The 22897-nt window shown below is 38.6% G+C and overlaps 1 protein-coding gene across 1 annotated transcript; it reads left to right on the forward strand.

Moving 5' to 3' along the window:
• The first annotated feature begins 19130 nt into the window (after positions 1-19130).
• LOC115079683 (protocadherin gamma-A4-like) lies at positions 19131-22295 on the forward strand. The gene is given in 3 exon segments (XM_029583436.1): positions 19131-19813; positions 19815-21710; positions 22209-22295. Coding segments are annotated over 3 exon segments (2508 nt in total). The 5' UTR covers positions 19131-19288.
• The last annotated feature ends 602 nt before the right edge of the window (positions 22296-22897 follow it).

A 22897-nucleotide genomic window follows, 5' to 3' on the forward strand; every position in this document is an offset into this window, starting at 1 on the left:
AAAAAAGGAGGCATATGAACCCGAGCAAAACTCAAACTCACTCTCAAGCTCAGAAAAATTCATAGAATATCACCCTTTATTTATGTATTTGTTTATTTAACACTTTTTTATACCGACCTTCATAGTAATAACCATATCGGATCGGTTTACTTAGAACAAGGGTATAACTGAAGCAATAAATAAAGTACATAACAATAGAGGTGAATAAGGCAAAGTTACATTTAACAAGGAGTAAAAAACTTGGAAGCTTAAATAGCTGGAAGAAGGTAAAGGCAGGAAGTAATTGTAACATGATACAATAAAGAATATGGGTTAAAGCTTAAGGTGCTTTAACCTGGAAGAGCCTGAGTCCATCGTTCGAGAGGATAGAAGACCATTCGTCCAGGTGAGAATAATGATGACTAGTGATTGTCTGGAGGATCAGAGAAGGCTTGGTGAAAGAGCCACATCTTGAGTTTTTTCCTGAACGTTATGAGGCAGGGTTCTAATCTGAGGCTTGAAGGGATGTTATTCCAAATAGATGGTCCTGCTATTGAGAAATGAAAACCAATCCCTTATCTCTCCATGCCTTAAAAATAGAGGAAAAAGTACAGCTGGCCAAGACAGGGTTTTTAAAAATCAATGCAATAGGGGACAAACCTACTCCATCTATTTTCAAGAACGTCTGAACTTGGCTCCAGACTAGTAGTGTATGAACAAGTATAGGACTAGTTCTTCCTATTTTATGCCTCAGTGGTGAAATAGGGGCAAGAAATGGAAGCATGGCTAAATTAACTAGTTTGGCCTGTTCTCTCTTCCAATCATGGAAGAGCCCCCCTCCCCCATTCAACCACTCATGCATCCCAAACAATCTGGCCACCCAATAATATAACTGTATATTAAGTAGCATCATACCACCCTGTACTTTGAGAAGCCACAACTTGCTCAATATCATTCTTGCTCTTTGCTGTCTCCAGATAAACTTGGCCATAGCCCTATGCAAATCATCAAATACCCAAGCAGGCACAGTGCATAGGAGGTGTTGAAACAAATACAATAACTTAGGCAGGATAATCATTTTAAGTAAATGAATCCTAACCATCCATGAAACTGATACATGCTCCCATGCTGCCAGGTCTTGTTTTATACAAATTAACATAGGCCCATTGTTTTTGGAGTAAAGGTCTTTAAATTCATAGTAATTTGAATAGCAAGGTACTTAAAGCCATCATCAACCTTGTGAAAGATGGACAAACATTCCAGTAAAGGTAATTTTCTACCAAAAGAAAACAATTCTGATTTATCATAATTGGTCTTATAATCTGAGAGGCTCCCAGATTCCTGAAGCAGATCCAACAATGCAGGGCCAGACACCTGGTGCGCTGTTAAGTATACTAGCACATCATCAGCATAAAGACATACCTTAGTACATTCCCCCTAAGGCGAATACCCTGAATCAAAGGGCTCTGCCTAAATGATCTAGCCAGGGGTTCAATAGAAAATTAAAAAGTAGTGGGGATAATGGGCACCTCTGCCTAGTACCTCATCCAATCTTAAAGAACCAATCAGCTTTTATCATAGAAGAGAAAGAGAACACTGATGGAAACAGATATGCAGAGCTGGTCCTGAGGAAACAAAGTTCTTTGAATTTTATTCTGACTGCATCTAATGGGAGAGAGCTAATCAGAACCTGCAGTGCCCACATTCATATTAAAGTTTCTGATCCAAGTAATAATTTACTCACTTTTATTCAGAATATCTACTCAGCAAGCCTGAAAGAAAATACTTCCACTGGCTACATCGTACTTCAAGTGAAAGCCGAAGATAAAGATGAAGGATCAAATGTACAAATTGCTTATTCTTTCAAAAGTATGCAGACAGTGCTCATCATATTATTAGCCTTGCTCCTGGAAGTGGAGACATTTCAATTAATGAGCACAAAGATTTTGAAAAAATCAGGCATTTCAAAATTGATATGGAGGCAAAGGATGGAGGTGGACTGATATCCCACTGTAATGTGCTTATTGACGTTGTTGATGAGAATGATAATGCACCTGAGATAACAATTATATCTCTCTCCACTCCAATTCCTGAAGATTCTCCTCTTGGAGCAGTAAGTGCACTGATAATAGCCTGTGATCTAGATTATGGAGATGTGCAAGGGGTGTTTCCTATCAAGTTGATATCACCTATTAATTATTACAAAATATTAACTGACAGTAGCATAGATAGAAAACTAATCTCAGAATGTTACAATTGTAGCAAATGATAGCAATTATCCTCCTCTATCCACCAGCAAAACAATTAGGGGTAGATTTTAAAAGAAGTGCGCGTGCGTCCATCTACGTGCAGTTCCTGGCACGTGCACATGGATGCACCGATTTTATAACAGGCATGCGCTGGCACATGCATGCTATAACATTGGGTGGCTGCATGCACATGTGCGCCAGATTTTACAATCCATGTGTGCATGTGCAGGTGGTGCGTGCAAGGGGGATGAACTTTTGCAAATTCGTGCAGCGACGCAATCGGGCCTTCCCCAGTTCCCTACCCCCTAAAGCCAACCTATATATCATTTTTTTTGTTTGTTTCTCAACTTACTCAACTTCAGGGCCAGAGCTGAAATAAGTTCCATGCGCTGGTCGGTTGCCGGTGCAAGAGTCATCAGGCAGCGTACAATGGAGCTGTCCCAGTCTGCCCCCCAGCCTGCCCCTTTGAAGAGGGCCTGGCACTTGTGCATGTACCAGGGTTTACGCACATGGCTGGGCCCCTTTGAAAATTTGTGCAGTGCGCAATTCCCAGCCACACATGTAAACCCCAGGTTTTATACATGCAGGCTTTTTAAAATCTGGCCTTTAATATCCAGATTACTGATATCAATGATAATGCACCTATTTTTGAGCAAATGTCTTATACCATTTATGTTTCAGAGAATAATTTATCAGGATCCTCCTATCGAGGCAATGAAGACACATCAGGCAGGATTCATGGCAGGCAGGAAAAGGGGAGGGCCACTCCCATGGGTCCCCTTTTTATTGTGCATACATTCAATAGCATACAATGTGTCATCACCTCATTGGCTCCTCTCCCCATAGCATACAGACGTGTCACTACACTATTGGCTTGGCTCAGGGGGTGTGTGCGGATCATTTCATTGGCTGCTGAATCCTATACCTCCTGTCTTTGTCCTGCCTCTGACTAGGGGCAACTAGCTCTTCTTTCAGGTAATCAGGGTTAATTATAACCTAGAGAAATACGTGACAGTCAGGTATCCTCTCCTAGGCAGAGAGGCTTAAGCACAAGTGTTGCTTCATTTAATGCAAAGGTCAGGGAGAAGGGAAGTTAGTGTTAAACCCTGACATGGCCTGCTGGCAGAGCTCATAATTCCCCACATCCTCCATTTTCAGTGTAAATGCTTCAGACTTGGATTTTCAACAAAACTCTAGAATCCCTTACTCCATAGTGAAAACTAACATTGAAAAAATACCTGTGTCCTCCTATGTCTCCATCAACTCATAGAATGGGATTGTTTATGTTCAGCGCTTTTTCGATTGTGAACAACTCAGGGAATTTCAGTTCCAAGTGGAGGCAAAAGATTGTGGTTCCCCATCTCTCAGTAGTAGTTCCACTGTGAAAGTGTTCATTGTAGATCTTAATGATAATGTACTTAAAATCCTGCACCCTTCACTTGGGTTAGATGGCTGCTCCTTATTTGAGATGGTTTCTTCTTCTGTTCTCAGCGGTTATCTAGTTATGAAAGTGGTAGATGTGGATGCTGATTCTGGCCACAATGCTTGACTGTCCTATCAACTGCTTCGGATTTCAGAAACTGTGATCTTTAGCACTGGACTCTATTCTGGAGAAATAAGAACATCTTGTGCCTTTATGGTCAAAGACGCTATGACACATAAAATGGTCATCTTGGTGCATGATAATGGAAAACATCCTTTATTAACAATTACTATGAATATGGTATTTGCTGACAACAGAATTAAGCACCCAACCCAGAGACTTGGAAAATCAATCTGAATTGAAATTTTACTTAGTAATATCTTTAACTTTGATCTCATTTTTGTTTCTTGTGACTATTTTGCTGCTGCTAATAAAGACATACCTAAGATCAATCAGTTCTTCAGTGCTTAGGTTCTGATATTTACTCGACAGCTGATCCCAGATTTCCCATACACTACAGTGATGGGATTTCACCTTTTGCTTACCAGCTATACACAGCAACAGAGCCCAAAAAGAAAGATTCCACTGTCCTGGAACAAAATGCTCATAGATTGGATGGCATTATGTTTACTGACTACTGTGCAACACAATATAGGAGCAAGTATGATATTAGTGGTGAATCAGAGACTAAAGCTTATCAAGAGGTGAGCCTGTTTCTTAGGTGCATTACAGAATTTGTGCTAGTTGATCATCTGCTTGATCTTTTTTTAAACTACAACTAAAAGCTTCTCTCATAAATAAAATAAAATAATTTTATTACCTTTAATAAGATATTTCATTACTTATAAATACTTTTGAGAAATCAAGGGTTCTGCTATTCAGGGAATCGAGATCTTAATGATGAAGATGACACCTTAATGATTAGTATATCATGTCACAAAAGAACTATTTCATCTTCAGTATTATAGGAACTGATTTGAAATGATGTGTTGGTAGTGATAGTGTGTTTTAATTCATGATAAACAGGGGCAGACTGACAGTGATCTAGGTCCCTGGGCAATAAGAGTCATTGACCCCTAACCACCCATCTGGTGCTAGGGCAGAGAGGGCCTATGTGTCCCCTACTTCCTTGGGCCCTCAGGCACTGCCCTATTGCATGACCCTGCTGATAAACCATACAAAGAACTATCAAATATTCTATTCAGGGGATTCCAGTAAACTTGCTACTGCAGCACAAATAAGGAATACAAATATTTTAGCAAATATTTGTTTTCCTTAAATAATCCAAAACAAGAAACTTAACATTATTATTATAATAAATGTGTAAAACTGTTCTGATGCAAAGACATTTTCATTTATTCTGAATTTGGGATGCCTATTATTGGGCTAATTTAAGTATTATCCAAACATGCTTTGTACGAATGCATTCCAGATCACATATGTCCCTTCTTCAGATTAAGGCTCCTTTTCAAAAAGTATTTTTCACCATTCTGTGCCTATAGAAGAAATCCTTTTTGGATAAGGCCCTTACAGTGAGGATGATAGATTTTAATAGTCCTGCTGTGGGCATCCAGATCTATGTGGTCTTAAAGGTTCATGTATAGCATCTTTGCAAAGGCTCCTTGTTAGGCCAATAAACAGTTTCTCAGACTGCAAATGCACCAGATTTGTTTTCTTCAGGGACAAGTTGATACTAAATCCTGTACATTCAAATTTATGATATGCTGTATTTTCTGCTTTGTCCAATACCAAAGGTGATCAGGAATTCAAATTATATATACTAGTTAACATATGATTGAAATTTTAAACCCTAAATCATTTAGAAATGCTTCTAATTTTAATTAGGATTTTAAGTGAATTAAAAAAAGTGGAAAGAAGAGAAAAATGTCTGCCAAAATAGTTAAATGGTGAGGTAAAAATGCTATTAAAGCCAAAAGGACATCCTTCAAAAACAGGAAGGTGGTTCCAAATGAAGAAAATAGGAAAGAGCATAAGCACTGGAAAGTTAGATATGAGGCATTAATAAGGCAGACCTAAGGATAATTTGAAAATAAACTTGCCCAGAGAGGCAAAACTCAAAATTAAAAACTTTTTCAACTATATTCAAAGCAAGAAGGCAATGAGGGCTGGACCACTACATGATGAAGAGGTAAAAGGAGCATTCAGGGAAGACAAGACCGAAGCAGAAAAGCTAAATTAATTCTTTGCTTTGGTCTTTATAAAGTATGTTGTTGAGAGACACCTACATTGCTAACATTCCTTGAGGGTGATGACTGAGTGGGACTGAATCAAATCACATGAACCATGAAGATGAAATAGATGCAATAAAATACATACATATATAAATAAATAAATAAATAAACTGACAAACTAAAGCACAACACATTACCAAGGCCAGTTGGTATATACCCCTGAGTTCTGAAATAACTCAAATATAAAATTTTGCCTTATTACTAGTAATCTCATTCAAATGAACTATGGTAGCTGAGGATTGAAGGGAGGACAATGTAACATCATGCAGAGATGATCCAGAAAACTATAGACCAGTGAGTCCGATGTTAGTACCCTACAAAATAGTAGAAGCTAGTCTGAAAAACAGTTACTCACCATTCGGATATACACAGACTAATGGGACAGAGCCAAAATGGATTTATTAATGGGAAATCTTGCCTTATAAATATGTTAGATTTTTTTTGGTGGGGTTAACAAATGTATGGACAAGGATGATTCAATTGATATAGTGAATGGATTTTCAGAAGGCATTTAACAATGTTCCTCAAGAGAGACTCATCAGGAAATTTAAAAGTTATGGAATCAGAAGAAATGTCCTGTTGTGGATTGGAAACTGGCTAAAGGATAGGAGATAGACGGAATGGTCAATTATCTCTATGAAACAGGTACATGGTCAAGTGCCCTAGGGATCTCTTCTGGGGCCAGTGCTTTTTAATATATTTACAAATGATCTGGAAAATGGAGGTGATTCTCAGTTGATGCAAAATTGTTCTGATCACTAGCCAAATGTGAGGAATTGCAATATGATTTTTACGAGACTGAGGCTTGGGTGATTAAATGGTACATGAAATTTAATGTAGACAAATGCAAAGTGATGCATATAGAAAAGAATAATCCAAACTAAAGTTATATGATACTGGGTGCAATACTAGCATCATAAATCCATGAAACAGAATTTTTGAATCATATGGACAGTACTTTGAAATCATCAGCCCAGTGTGCAGCTGTAGAAAAAGAAAAAAGCAAACAGCATGTTAGGTATTATTATGAAACGAGTGGGAAATAAAACAGAAGATATCATAATGCCCCTGTATCAATCCATGGTGTGACTGCACCTTCAATATAATGTGCAGTTCTGGTCACCTTATTTCAAAAAAGATATAACAGAACTAGAAAAGATAGAGTAGGGTAACTAAAAAGGGATGATATAACTCTTCTATGAGAGGAGGCTAGTAGTAGTTAGGGCTGTTCAGCATGGAGAAGAGATAGCTGAGAGGAGATAAGATAGAGGTATACAAAATCATCAGTGGGGTCAAATGGGTAAATAAGGAATGGTTATTTACCCTTTCAAATAGTACAAAGACAAGGTTACAGACCATTAAATACATAGGTAGCACATTTAAAACAAATCTAAGAATGCATTTTTTCACTCATCACACAATTGAACTGTGAAGTTTGTTGCCAGAGGACAGTCTCTGAGGAAACCCTCTGGCCACTTGATAGCCCTTTCAGACCTGCCACTTGGGAATGGCTTGTGCGTTGGGACAGACGGAGGCAGAGGATTCAAGAAAAAATGTGACAAAGGCTTGAATGTGACTCTGAAGGCTATGACAAGATGAAGACTCTGACTACTTGGAGAAGACAAAGGCTCTAAAGACTTGGAAAAAACAAAGGCTCTGGGGGAGCCCAGCACCACTGCACACACTACACAGCCCGTGGGCTGTTCACAGATCACACTGATGGTGGCACAGACTCTAGGCTTGGAACATGATGAGAACTTGACAACAGGACCAAGGTGGAAGCTGGAAGAAGAACTCTGAAGACCAGGGACTAGACTCAAGAATTTGGAACTCAGACTCAGACTTCAAAATCAAGGAAAGACTTCTGGAGACTTGATCCAGCAGAGAAGACTCTGATAAAGGCTTTGTGACATGAGGTGCCCTATACAACCTGTGGGCTGGACACAGACTATGTCGCTGGCACACCTGGAGGAACTTGGAACAAGCTCACAACTGGACACAGCAGACTCAGGACAGGAGACAAGGAAGGAGACCTGGAACATTGAACTTGGAATGGAAGACTTGGACTGAACAAAGACTCGAACTGGACTTTTGAAAATGAAGACATCAGGAACTCGCCAATGAAACCAGGAACAATGAACCACTGAAGACAAGACGAGACCTTGCAAGCAGACAGATGACCAGGAACATTGAACAAGAAGACCAATTAATGTCCTTGCAAAGGCAACCAGGAAGTGACTAAGGAGCCCTATTATAGGGATGCAGGCTTGATGTCATCAAGAGGGGCCACGGGGCTTTTCCTGCCACAATCCCTTTAAATTGCCAGCAGAAGCAAGCTTGTGGTTACCTAAGGGACATCAGGGAGAGCTGGAGTCAGTGGCATTCAGGCCACGAAGAACAGGCGGAGTCAGCGGCAACCTGGCTACAGGAAGCATGGAGGTGGCGGCATTCAGGCCACAACAAATCAGGCCAGCAGTGAAGTGACTCAGTGCAGTATAGCTCTGTGATGTCAGCTGCATCTGGGGAAGTGAGTGAGATCAATCGTGGGGACCACCCATGAGTGGGATTGCAACAATTCCCTACTAGCAGCTCAAATATGATCTAAATTATCATTCAAGTTACAGATGATATCACTGGAAAATACATTCAGACAAGCATTAAACTGTGCACTATTCAATAACTGTCGAGCAAGAAGAGATTTGGGCAACGTTCTCTCAACCTAGCTTGATGGACACTCTACCTGGGCAACAACAAGCTAGGTTGAGAGATTGTTGCCCAAATCTCTTCTTGGAGTGAGTTTCCTCACTCCGAAGGTCATCAAATCTTCACAAGAGACCACTGTTCTGTTCGTACGTCTCATGTTGAATGTGAAAGTGGCCCCCAACCCCCTACGCTCATACCTAATCCCCACCTCGAGTTACTAGGTGGGCCTACCATGGGGATACAAATACCTGTCTAGGGAGTAGGATCTATAACAAGGTTCTCTCTCTCTCTCTCTCTCTCTCTCTCTCTCTCTCTCTCTCTCTCTCTCTCTCTCTCTCTCTCTCTCTCTCTCTCTCTCTCTCTCTCTCTCTCCCCATTGTAGTCGAAAATGTGACAAATGCCTGTCCGGGATCTAAAAAGAGGTGTGAGACAATTGCTCAGTTTCATACAACATGTTGCTTGCAGCACCTAAGAGCGGAAATAGGCTGTCCAGACACTTTCGTGAAGTGCGATGATTCTTTGGTTGGTTTTATCGTGCACCGCGAAGATATGTCGCGATTTGCGAAACACATTTGCGCAAATCGCGAAAACATCGCCACACGCGATGTTTCCCCACTGCACGAAAAAAGCATCATTTGCATGGGACCCGCCCCTTAATGCGTTACCAATGCGATATTGGTAAATGAGGCCCTAAAGTAGTTGCATTAAAATTGTTTGGCTTTTTTCTGAGAGAGTATATTTATATAACCTGACTTTTTGAAACAAACCTAAAATTGAACTATATCCCTAATATGATTGTGTTCATATATAGATATTCCTCAGTCTGGGTCAAAAGGCATTATGAATATTTAGAGAGACTTAATAACTTTCATTAAATTCAGGGAGGGCTGAGGACTATTCATACTTCAGCAACCACCAAAGTCACTGTGGCCCTGAATGAAATGCACAAGGGTTGCTCAAGAGTTAATTTACTATTTATACACAGATATTAATTACAATCAAACAAGATACAGGTGTGAATACCTACCCTTCATTGCCATGTGTCAACTTGAGTGTATATTATTAGCCCAAAGATTCAAGGGTATGCAAACTTTTTAACAGGACCTTTTTATTATTTCCTTTATTGCTATGATTTGTTTAATGATTGTGGTATTCTGTGTTGTATAATAGTTTAAATTACAGATGTGTTTTGTCTCATCACTCATGTTTTCTTAAAATGCTATAGCATACAGAAGGGGCGGAGTAAAAGGCACACACATTTAATTAAATCACAGTAGAGTAATGTGCTGCAAACAATTAAACTGGACAATACCACTTTAACCAGAGCACTAATATTTTAATTTGTGCACTCAACAATAGTGCACAGAATTTATATTGTGGAGTACAAGGTAAGTAATCATACGAAGCCCCACCACAGCAGAGTAATGTGCGGCAAACAATTAAACTGGACAATACCACTTTAACCAGAGCACTAATATTTAATTTGTGCACTCAACAATAGTGCACAGAATTTAGATTGTGGAGTACAAGGCAAGTAATCATACGAAGCCTTGTATGCAAGGCAAGTAATCATACGAAGCCTTGTATACAAGGCAAGTAAGCATACGAAGCCTTGTATACACATCTTACAAATTCTGCCAGAGGCATGTAAACTTATGATCATAACTATATTTTCTGAAATGGTATAGATGTGAATTCTTAGACAATTTTAATTTTACGACCTCTTCCAAATCCTGGGCTTTGTGTTCTTCTTGTATCTGTTCTGGAGGAGTGAGAGGATTGTTTAAGAAAATTTTCAAGCTGTCAGCATCAATAACAGTATTAGTCACTGACTTTCATTAATCTGTACAATGTTATTATCTTTTCTGTGGCTCTTTAGATCTTTTATATTAAAATACTAGGATCAGCTGATTTATGAAAATTAATTTTTTGAACTGTTCACCTTCCTCCTTCTTATCTTTCATAAAAAACTGAGTGATTAATCTGAGTTCATGTGATTTCATGTAGATAATCAAGGATAGGAGAGATTCTCTTTAGGAGTTCATTAACTATTAAGAATTCATCTTTCATTCCACTCATAATTATGACTGAGTGTTTAACTGTCATAGTTCCTATTTGAATTGTATGCCAGAACTGGGTTTTTTTTGTGGAGATTGGAATATCTCCATAATTAGTAAGGGAAACTTCACAAGGAACAATTCTCACTACAGTCTTTCCTTCTATGGAAGCAGTTAAACTTGGTTAAATAATGTGACTTCAAAGGCAGTATCTACTAACCCTTTACACTCAAATACTGTTTTTGAGAAGGGGTGTTGCATGGGATTGGTCTGGGTAGGGCTTGGGCATTTTGGGACGTGAAGCAAAGATGTGCACATAAATACATGCATGTAAATACTGATATGACCCAGTGCATGCTGAGGCCCCATTACTGCATAACTTTACTTCTGTTATGGATGCTGTGAAAGTTAAAATTTAAAGAAAACTAGGCAGATCTGCAGGGTTTTAAGGGTTGAGGCTAACTGGGGGGAGTAGATTATCAAACTGGGGGGAGGGGGGTTGGAGGACCTCTTCCTGGGTGAACTGAGAACTGGTAAAACTTGGAATGGTGTCAGTGCAGACCTCTTTTAAAATCATCTGATTTACATGGTAAGACGTGGGATTTGTATGCATATGTGCACACCCACTTAAAATTTGGCACACATGTGCATGGCCAGGCTATTTTATAATATGTGTGCATTGCATGCATAAGTTATATATTGAAATCACCACACAGAAGTTCTGTATCCTTACCCAATAATTAAATCAATCTAAACAGAGAGGATATATTCAATATATTTTATCCTATTTTTATTGCTATTTTAATGTTTTAATAACAAATCAATAGGAACAACACCATCAGTAATAGTGCAACTGTAGTCTAATCCACCGCCTCTCGCCACACAATGGGCCGCAGGCAATTTCAGCAGTTTGTCAAGCACTCTGTTTTTAATCATTTGATGTTGTTCCTCATTTTACTCATTACATTTTATTCAATTTAATTAAAAAAAATTTATTTTTTATTTTTTACCCCAAAACCAAAAAGATTATTGTGTACTAAATCCTAAAATTTATAATTTAATGTCACTAACAACACTACGTTTTAATATCATTCAATCCTAAGATTTATGTATTCAACAGCCCTATAGATTTTACTTCAAAACTGTCACTATCACAATCGCTGTTGTCGGGACAGTTTTGAATTAACATCTACAGTGGGGCTAAGTATACATACTTCAGGATAAAATGATATGATAAAAATCTACAGTGATTGTGATAGTGACAGTTTTGAAGTAAAATCTATAGGGCGGTTGAATACATAAATCTTAGGATTGAATGATATTAAAATGTAGTGTTGTTAGTGACATTAAATTATAAACGTTAGGATTTAGTACACAATAATCTTTTTGGTTTTGGGGTAAAAAATAAAAAATAATTTTTTTTTAATTAAATTGAATAAAATGTAATGAGTAAAATGAGGAACAACATCAAATGATTAAAAACAGAGTGCTTGACAAACTGCTGAAATTGCCTGCGGCCCATTGCGTGGCGAGAGGCGGTGGATTAGACTACAGTTGCACTATTACTGATGGTGTTGTTCCTATTGATTTGTTATTAAAACATTAAAATAGCAATAAAAATAGGATAAAATATATTGAATATATCCTCTCTGTTTAGATTGATTTATGTTATATATTGACCACATACCTGGAAAAGGCTGATGTGTACACGCAAATATATGCATGGTTTGAAAGTTACCAACATTGTGAAGACCTTTATCTGACTGCCCAAACTAAAGATATGGCCCTTTTCTATGGGGTAAGGTAAAAATCTGTCTTCTCCTTCCTTCTAAGAAATAAGAATGCAATTAAACGTCATATTATCTGTTGGAATAGGTTAAAAGGGAAAGACCTTGTCTTCCTTACTAAAAGAAAGGGGTGCATTCTCAAACAATATTTTTTTGCCATTCATAATTTCTTAAATAATATTCCACAAATAGAGATTTCTTTGAAATACTAACTTTCTGTGGAGGAATAATTTTAAACTGTCATTAGAATCAAACTCTGATTATGATGCTATTCATTAAGTTGTTGGCATTAACTACAAGTTAATTGTAAATCTTTTTGGAGTTTATCAAAGTTATAATGGCTCTTGTTGATTTTTGCTATAACCTTTGAAAGTACTCCCTTTTGATATCTATTTGCTGAACTAGAGAAAGTATTTGTTCTGCATCCTTGTTTATTTGCACTTAACTGATTTCAACTACTGTCATAAATGGGCATTGTTTGTTTGTACTTGATCCAAGGAAGTTAATTTTCTCTCACTGTAACTTAACTTTTCCTTGTGAATTGATATAAAGGAAAGAATAACAGTCACACTTGTTATACTTGGTGATCTGTGGGCTGCTCCCACAAATCACCACACTCACCCTCTTGGACATTTTATCTGCATGTTTGCTGCAAACACCACTTTCAGTGGTTAACAGGTATTAAAAAAATTGTATATTCCATCTTACATATTCCACATTTTTATCATGCTCTATATTTTTGTTTTTGTTATTTAAGATTTTATATAGGTACCAATTATAGATATTGTTATTAATAATTTTTATAGTTTTTTAATGGGAGATTAAAGTTGATTAATGGGCGGGTCATGCCGTAACATTGATATACCAAACCCTGGCTTGTGCTTAACAATACATAATAAGTTGGTCACAGTATGCAGTTTCTTGAGATGACCATCCATTCCAATCTGTATCACTTGTCCTAAACAATATACCACCCCTTGGTTGAAAAACTGATATCCTTTTAAATACATCATCACTGTTCTTTTAATATTTTCACTGTTCTTTATTATTATTAGTTGATCAGTTTATAATTAATCTACCAGTTGTTGAATCCACCCTGTACCATTTACCTGATCATAGTTTGTTCTTTATTTATTTTATAGTTTTTTTTATTATTTAATAGTATGTATATTATTTCTTATTTTTATTATTTGTTAATATTTTGTTCAGTATGGTTGTACATGAGTATTTTAAATGTATTTTTATATGTTTATATGTGTTTATATATGTTTATATTGATTTCATTTATTTCTATGTAGCCCCTATGCAGCTCTAAATAGAGCAAAACTTCAGCCTGAGTCAGGCTTTTTATATCAATAAATTCCTTGGTGTTTACTGATCTTCTTCATTTGGTCGCTACTTGCAACATTGGATCGGTTTCTGGTTTGTTTCTTTGCACCTTCCCTTTCTTACTTCTGGGACTTCTACCTCAGTATGTTGATTATGAGGATGTCTTCTCAAAAAAGAGTGCTAAAGTACTGATTCCTCATTGCACATACAACTGTGGCATTAAGCTCATCCCATGAACCATGTCCCCACATGGATGTGTTTACCCACTGTCTATCCCAGAGACTCAGGCCATGACCACATACATTATGGTGAATCAGGAACATGGATGCATCTGCCCTTTCTCCTCCCTGGCAAGGGCTGGGTTCATTGTGAAGAAAGATGGATCCCTCAGACCAAGCATAGATTACTGTGGTCTGAATGCCAGCACTAAGAAGGATCATTATCCATTTCCTCTAATAGTGGAGCTCTTCGACCACCTACAGGACACCAAGATTTTCACAAAGTTGGAACTCAGAGGGTGAAGGATGGTGATGAATGGAAAACTGCATTTGACACTCACAAATGGATATTATGAGTAGATGGTTATGCCCTTCAGTCTTTCAAATGCCATGGCAGCTTTTCAGGAAATGGTCAATGAAATATTTTGTAATCTGCTGTACACCTGTGTGGTTGTATACTTTGACAACTTATTAATCTTTCTTAAACCCTAAGTTCCCACCAAAAAGATGTTAGCATTGTCCTGCAATGACTGTGAGAGAATAATCTCTATGCCTAACTCAAAAAATATCTCTTTGAACAAGAGGAGCTCCCCTTCCTTGGTTACATAGTATCATGAGATGGATTCTAGATAAAAGCCATCATCGACTGACCTCATCCTGTAGGGCTCTGGGCCTTACAAAGATGTCTGGGATTTGCTAATTATTACTGTCAGTCTATCCCACATTAATTGTCCATGGCAACTCTCTTTACTGCCTTTACCTGCAAGGGTGCCAAAAGCAAAGATTGACCACTTGAGGCTATTGAAGCAATCCAAAAACTAAAGAATGCCTTGCCTATGTCACCTGGATTCTACATGAACCTTTATCTTAGAGATGCCTCTACCCTGGGGATAGGGGCTGTCCTTAGTCATCACACTCCTGAAGGGGTATTTTGTCCATGTTTTCTTCATTTCTAAGAGTTTCTTCCCTAGCTGAACGTAACTACAGTACTTGGAGATTGAGATCCTCTTGGGTGTTAAACTAGCACTTGAAGAATTGCACCATGTACTCGAAGGAGCTCAACACAGTGTTACAATATATACCACCCACAAGAATCTTGAACATCTACATCAAGCTCAGCAGCTTAATGCAAGACAGGCCTGTTGGTCTTTGTTCCTCACTAGCTTTGATTTTGAACTATAATATCACCAAGCACTCAAGAACCAATGGGCAGATGCCCTCTCTCACTCCTTCCAAACTGAGGATGTCCCAGAACCTCCCAGGCACATCACCAATCCCGCTAAGATACTCTTGGTCACTACAATACCTGTCCTTCCAGGGAAGATGGCCATACCTTCCATATTGCATGAGAAGATGTTGAAAAGGGCTTATGACTCCCTTGTTGTAAGTCACCCTGGACCAGGGGTGGCTCAAGGCAATGTGCCGCCTGAGGTGGGGACCACATTCCACTGCCCCCCCCCACCCACTGTACTGCCCCCTCAAATTTAATTAAATATAACCCCCCACCCTCCTGACCCACACAAGAGTCACAAAAGCCCCTGCTGGTTCAGCGGGGGAGTCCAGGAGTGATCTGCTACTCCTGAGTCATCAGCTGCCACTAACCAAAATGGCATTGGTGGCCTTTAGCCCCTACCATGTGACAGGGGCTACTGGTGCCATTGGCCAGCCCCTATCACATGGTAGGGGCAATGGACAGGCCTTGCCATTTTTTAAATTGGCGTCAATCATCCATTGCCTTCTTTTCTCTCCCTGAATGGATGGTTTTCATGCTGGAAAGGAATACAGAAACATCATCCTCAGGTACAGGTACTCAGAGTCAGCTGTATGTAGGCTGATCACAGAATATCAGGTAGAGATGTAGCAACTTTTCTGTAGTAATTTTCAGCTTGCAGATTCAATATATAGATCTCTAGTCAATGACTGTCTTCAGACATAGGAACTGAAGGTATTTTCTATTTACTTTCCAGCAGTGGCAATGCTTGTCTCAAGAGTGTATTAATCACTGGATAGGCCTGTATGATGACAGGCTCCAGATGATGGCTCTGATGATTCTGAGGGTTCCTGCTGCCCAGAAGTTTACTTGCTTTCTAAGAAGTAAGCAATCAGTCATGCATTTTTATGAGAGCCAAGCACAGCTTTTGATCAGAAGATTCTCCTTTTTTTGGAGAAGTGAAAAGTTAATCTTGACCTAGATGATCATAGTCTTAGAAACACATAAAGAAAAGTAATGTGTAATCCATGCTTGAGTTCTTTTTTTTCTTCAAAAGCCAGAGGTAAATAGTTTATGGTATCTTGTCAAATAAGGTTTATTACCTTGTTTTTCTATAATATCTGCATTTTCCAGGCTTAAAACAAAATTTAAAGTCATAGCCGCTCTTCCATCTTAGGGGGTCATTTTCTAAGCATTTTCCCATAGACACAGAATGGGAGAAAACCTTTAGTAAATGACCCCCTTAATTTGGTTTAGAGGAAATAACCTAACTCAGATTTGTGGCCTATTGCACCAACATCACACAACCAATATAGAGGAAAAGAGAGATAGTAATGTCAAATGAAAAAACACTTACACACAACACACACACACACACACACACACACACACACACAAGACTCCATAATGGATAGCAACAGACATATATTAATGAAATCAATCTCCTCCGGTTGCCACATCTGGCTCTTAGGCATGTAAATTGGTGGCCACCAAAAATCAGTGTTTTTCCCTGGTCATAGATAAACATGCTGCATTCCATAGGATAAGCCTCAGTTTCTCAGCTGAATAGGTGAAATATATACGGTAACAGGAATTGAATAAGAACTCATTTAGAATTTTTCTTCCTTCATAATAGAATTCAGGACAGTCCACTATAAATAACAAACTCTTAAAGGAAATTAGACAAGCAGAGACTACCCCTAGTGGTACATTTTAAAAAACAGCGCGCGCGCGTACTTTTGTTCGTGCACCACGCGCGAACAAAAGTACGCTGGATTTTATAAGATACGCGTATCTTATAAAATCCGGGGTTGGCGCATGCAACGGGGTGCACATTTGTGCAACCTACGCGTGCAGAGCCTGGCGCACGCTGCCTGTTCCCTCCGAGGCCGCTCCGAAATCAGAGCGGCCTCAGAGGGAACTTTCCTTCTGCCTCCCCTCACCTTCCCCTCCCTTCCCCTCCCTAACCCACCCCACCGGCCCTATCTAACCCCCCCTACCTTTGTTGGCAGATTTACGCCGGAGGCCTCAACCACACCCCCGGGCCGGCGTCACGCCCCTGACATGCCTCCCACCCCACCCCAAAATTTGCGCTGCCCACCCGACACGCCCCGACACACCCTCTTTGCAAAGACCCGGGACTTACGCGCATCCTGGGGCTTGCGCGCGCTGCCGAGCCTATGCAAAATAGGCTCGGCGCCTGCAGGGGCCTTTTAAGAGGGTTACGCGCATAACTTATGCGTGTAACCCTTTTAAAATCCAGATCCTAGTGTGGAGGAGTAGCCTAGTGGTTAGAGAAGGCAGCTGTAAACTTGCAAAGTCATGGTTCAAATCATATTGCAACACTTTGTGATCTTGGGCAAATCACTTCTATTGCCTTTAGATTTTGAGCCCTCCATGGACAGGAAATGCCCACACACCTAAATGCACTTTGAAGTATCCAAAAGGCGAATATAAATACTGTAATGGGGGTGGAGGAAGATGGTTGGGAGGCAATTAGGATGAGTTTCTCATAAGAACATAAGATTTACCATACTGGGTCAGACCAAAAGTCCATCAGCCTAGTATCCTGTTTCCAACAGTGGAACAATCCAGGTCATACGATTCTGGCAGAATCCTCAAAAGGTAAATAGATTCTATGCTTATATACAAAATATTGTTCATATCTGATCAAATTGTTCTAATCTTCTGATTTTGAAGTGGTAAAACAATATAGAAGAAATAAATAATATATAGAGGGAAAGATTTTGAGCTCTCCAAAGTGTTGCAAATGCCACACACCCCAATTGATCTCTGGCTTTCTCTACATTTATTTATGGTCAAGAATCTTCTATATTTATCATAAACTTTCTTGGAATTGTTATTTTTTTTGTTCTCAACACCTCTCTGAGAATTTGAATCATGCATCCTCCACCCTTTCTATGAAGAAATATTATATTGAAGGTATCTTAATAACGGGTACCTAATATTATAAAAGAAAACATATGAAGAACCTCAATATACCAAATGAACATTCCTGAATCTCTTCCTGGAGCCTTGCATCATGGCTTCTTGATTTATATTTTGCTTTCTATTCAAAAGTGTTGTATTTTGTGCATTACTTTTGATGTATTTGAATTTCTCCACCATATCTCCCAATATCCACTCTAGACTATTCATATTTATGTGCTTAAGGATCATATTAAAGGGCTCCTGGTGTAGCCTCTGCACCATTTGAAAGTCCTTTTCTATACTACCTCTTCACTCTCTATATAGGTGGTATTAATCATTACAATTAGACACATTCTCAAAATGAGGTCTCACCAATGACTTTTAACCATTATCACCTCGTTTTTTTCTACTGGATATACCTCTTCCTATGTTTCTGGCCACCTTTTTGTTGCACTTTCTTGTGGAAATCAGTAGTTTACAACAGTGTTTTACAGTTCCATTCTATTTCTGCACCCTAAAAATCACATTAAACAATTTACTAGAATAATTCCTAAAAACAATTTACATCTGAAATAAATGTAGATGATGAGCATACAATATATATTCTATATCTTTATTTCAACATTTATTTTACTTTGTAAAAATTATTCACATAATATGTCTACCACAGAAAGGTTGTAATCCAAGTTTTAATACACTGAGGGGTACTCAAACTTGACAAGTGCTAGCTGCTATATTGCCACAGCATTTGTATTTGTACTATATGACTGTCCCACTCTTTATACAGACTCTTGAGATTGCAATAAATAAAAGGAATCCTCAAAAATGTAATTCGGTTTCCAGGTAATTAATTTTTGTCTGTGCTGCTGCAGTTATTGGTTGAGACTCTGGGCGCCGCTGTTCACCAATCAGGTAGAGAAATGCTAAATCTGGCAAATAGCACAGATCTCTTTCACTGGATTCATTTACAGACACTGAAGAAAAGGTTCAGAAATAGGGTCTGGACACAGAACAGAATCGTAATCCTGTCTGCCTAGGACTGAATTAAGTTCAGGGCTCGTCGGAATCAATTACTGGAGTACCAATATCATAAACAGAAGACAGGAAAATTTGAATTATTTATCGGAAACAACGCGACGGCTAAATTGGAATGCAAGCTAAAGGGAGACACGGGAATTTCAAACGACTTGTGATATTTTGTTTTGTGGTGCTCGCTGTTTTCAAAATGGTTTTGGGGGAAATTCGATATTCCATTCCTGAGGAGATGCAGAAAGGATCATTTGTGGGAAATATTGCAAAGGATCTGAGACTGGGTATAAAGGAGCTATCGGATCGCGCAGCCCGCATTGTTTCCAGAGGTAAGATTCAATATTTTGCTCTCGATTTAAAAACCGGAAACGTCATCATTAAAGAGAAGATCGACAGAGAAGAGATTTGTAGACAAGCAAGTCAGTGCTTGTTATATGTAGATATTATTGTTCAGGATACAGTGAAAATTTATGCAGTTGAAGTTATGATTCAAGATATAAATGATAATTCACCCACGTTCCTTAATGAGCAAATAGCATTAAAAATCAGTGAAACTACCCCACCAGGAGTGCGGTATCTTTTACTGGACGCACGGGATCCAGATGTGGGGAATAATTCTCTCCAGAGCTATCAACTCAGCAACAGCAAGCACTTTTACCTTGGATGTACAAATAGGAGATGATGGTGTGAAATATGCAGAACTAGTTCTTGAGAAATCTCTGGATCGGGAACAACAGGCTGTTCACATTCTTACCCTGACAGCCACTGATGGAGGGGATCCAGTCAGATCTGGAACTACACAAATCCACGTCATTGTTCTGGATGCAAATGACAATGCGCCCGTTTTTAATCAATCTGTATATAAAGCAGATGTTTTGGAGAACGTATCAGTAGGCACTGTGGTGGTTACATTGAACGCTACTGACAAGGACGAAGGAATAAATTCAGAAGTAACCTATCAATTTAGAAAAATCACTGATAAAGCTTCACATATATTTCAACTTAACTCTAAAACTGGAGTAATATCTGTTGTAGGAAATGTGGATTTCGAGGAGTCTGAAATACATGAAATCGAAGTTCAGGCAAATGATGGAGGTCTCTCAGCCAGGTGCAAAGTTTTCATCCAGGTTATTAATTTAAATGATAACGTCCCAGAACTTACCGTCACGTCCTTCTTCAGTCCAATAGCAGAGGATAGTCCTCCTGGAACAACCGTCGCTCTTTTAAACGTCCACGACCGCGATTCGGGAGAAAATGGCCGTGTAACTTGTTCTATTTCTGGCAATTTACCGTTTCGATTACAGAAGTCATCAGACATATACTACAATGTACTGACTAATAGACATCTGGACAGGGAACAAGTTTTGGAATATAACATAACTGTAACAGCCACTGACAAAGGTACACCCCCTCTCTTTACAATCAAAAGTATTCTACTACTGATTTCCGATAAAAATGATAATCCACCTACCTTTGCTAAATCAATTTACACAGTTTATGTAACAGAAAATGTACCCCCGGGAACATCCATTTATTCCACCAAAGCAACAGATTTGGATTCGGGTCAGAATTCTAGAATTACTTATTCTGTAATTGAGAGTCAGCTCCGTGAAGCCCCTCTATCCTCCTATGTATCCATTAACTCGGAGACTGGAGTAATGTATGCAGAACGGTCGTTTGATTATGAACAATTCAGAGATTTCCAAATCCATGTGAAGGCTGAAGATGGAGGTTCTCCATCTCTCAAAAGTAATATCACCGTTAATATCTTCATCGTAGATGTAAATGACAATTTTCCAGAAATCTTGTACCCTTCATTTCCAACCGAAGGTTCAACTGGTGTGGAGCTGGTACCTCGTTCCTGTGATCCAGGCTATCTGGTGACTAAGGTGGTAGCAGTTGATGCAGATTCTGGACAAAATGCCTGGCTCTCCTACATTCTCCTCACATCTTCAGAGCCGGGGCTTTTCATTGTTGGACTTCATACTGGGGAAATTAGAACAGCCCGTTTATTTTTAGATAAACACTCAGTTAAGCAAATTCTGGTGGTTTTAGTGAGGGACAATGGTCAACCTCCCCTGTCTGCCACAGTTACTGTGACGGTTATGATAACAGATAGCATCCAGGAAATTCTTTCCAATCTGAGTAGCTTTTCATCATCTATAGACACCGAATCCAACCTCACACTATATTTGGTAATCGCTGTTGCTACAATTTCTTGTTTCTTCTTTATTTTCATCATAGTACTACTAGCCATTAAACTTCGTAAATGGAAAGGATCTCAACTCTTTGAGTCTCCCAATGTTAATTTCAGTTCATTTCCCTCAACTCAGTACATAGGTGTAGATGGTGTCAGAGCATTTCTTCAGACTTACTCCCATGATCTTTGTTTAACCACAGACTCTGGAAAGAGCCAGTTTAAATATCCTAATTCAAGTCATTCAAATACTCTTGCTGTCAACCAAGTATCTCAGAAACAGTCTTCATCAGACCCAATTACAGAAGCATTAAATATCAGAGATGAAGACCTAAACCTCTTTCAGGTGAGCTACTTTTTTGAAACATTTATAATTTGTATTTGGGCTTTATTTTAAAGGTTTATAAGTATGTAGTCAAATTTCAAGAAATGAATATGTTTAATTATTAAAATTCAGTTTCATCAATTGATCTTAAGTCTTCTGTAGTTTAGGCACATGGACAGAAAGTAAATCCAAGATCTCCACGTGCTTTACAGCATGCCAGAAGAAGAGGCAAGGGACACAGTAGTTAATAAGGGACAAAGATCTCAATGATATAATTTCAGTGTTAAAGATCAGTTGTCATTTTCGTAAGTGCAAAGAGCAAGCCAACGATTTGTGATGTACCATGAGGAAGAGGCCTAAATGTTGGTGTACTTTTTGTAGATTGGAAAATAATGAAGTTGACATGAAACAGAGATAATGAATTTCTCTGCCATTATCTAATTGATGATGACTATTTTCTAGCTGAGTTTCTGACCTATTCATATAAACATTCTACAGTTGTGGTTATCTTGTTTTTAGTATGAGACATATACAGAATGCATTGGGCATCACGTTCTTATTTTCAATATCCAGAGATGTATGCTGGTTTCAGTGAAGTTTACATGATGACTCGCAATTGAGCATTATTGTCTAAGTGCTCATGTTCCAGAATGTTGTGTAGTGGTATCATTATTGCCAAATTTCTAAAACATGTTTCATTTAGTGCTCTATGCCTACCGCTATTTATATAAATTAAACTGTATGTTTAATCAACAAGTTATGCCCTCTCCCCCACTATTCTCTTAAAAATTGTGTTTTGCCACTGACTCATTGGCTTTGTCCAATAGGATAATTACTATAGCTGAAGCATTAGATATGCATAAATCTATATTTAATATCATGCACCTCTATTGACGTTGTTTGTAATGTTAATTCTTGATTGCAGATTACTCAACACAGAATGTACTCAAATACAGCAATATCTAATTTAATTTACTATTTTAAACAAACTGAAATTAATCAGATGATTTAGGAACTGAGTTCTTTGAATAGATATTTTGTTTATCCTCTTGTCTAGTATTTTTAAAAATGTATCTCACAGAAAGAGAGTTCAGGATGCTATGAAGTTTTTCGAACATATTGCCACAACCGAAGTCAAAAAGATCATTCAAAAAATAAACCCAGCCACCCACCCGCTGGACCACATCCTAGTCAAAACCCTCCAACTC

Source organism: Rhinatrema bivittatum, chromosome 18 (genome assembly GCF_901001135.1).
Source record: "Rhinatrema bivittatum chromosome 18, aRhiBiv1.1, whole genome shotgun sequence".
Lineage (NCBI taxonomy): Eukaryota > Metazoa > Chordata > Amphibia > Gymnophiona > Rhinatrematidae > Rhinatrema > Rhinatrema bivittatum.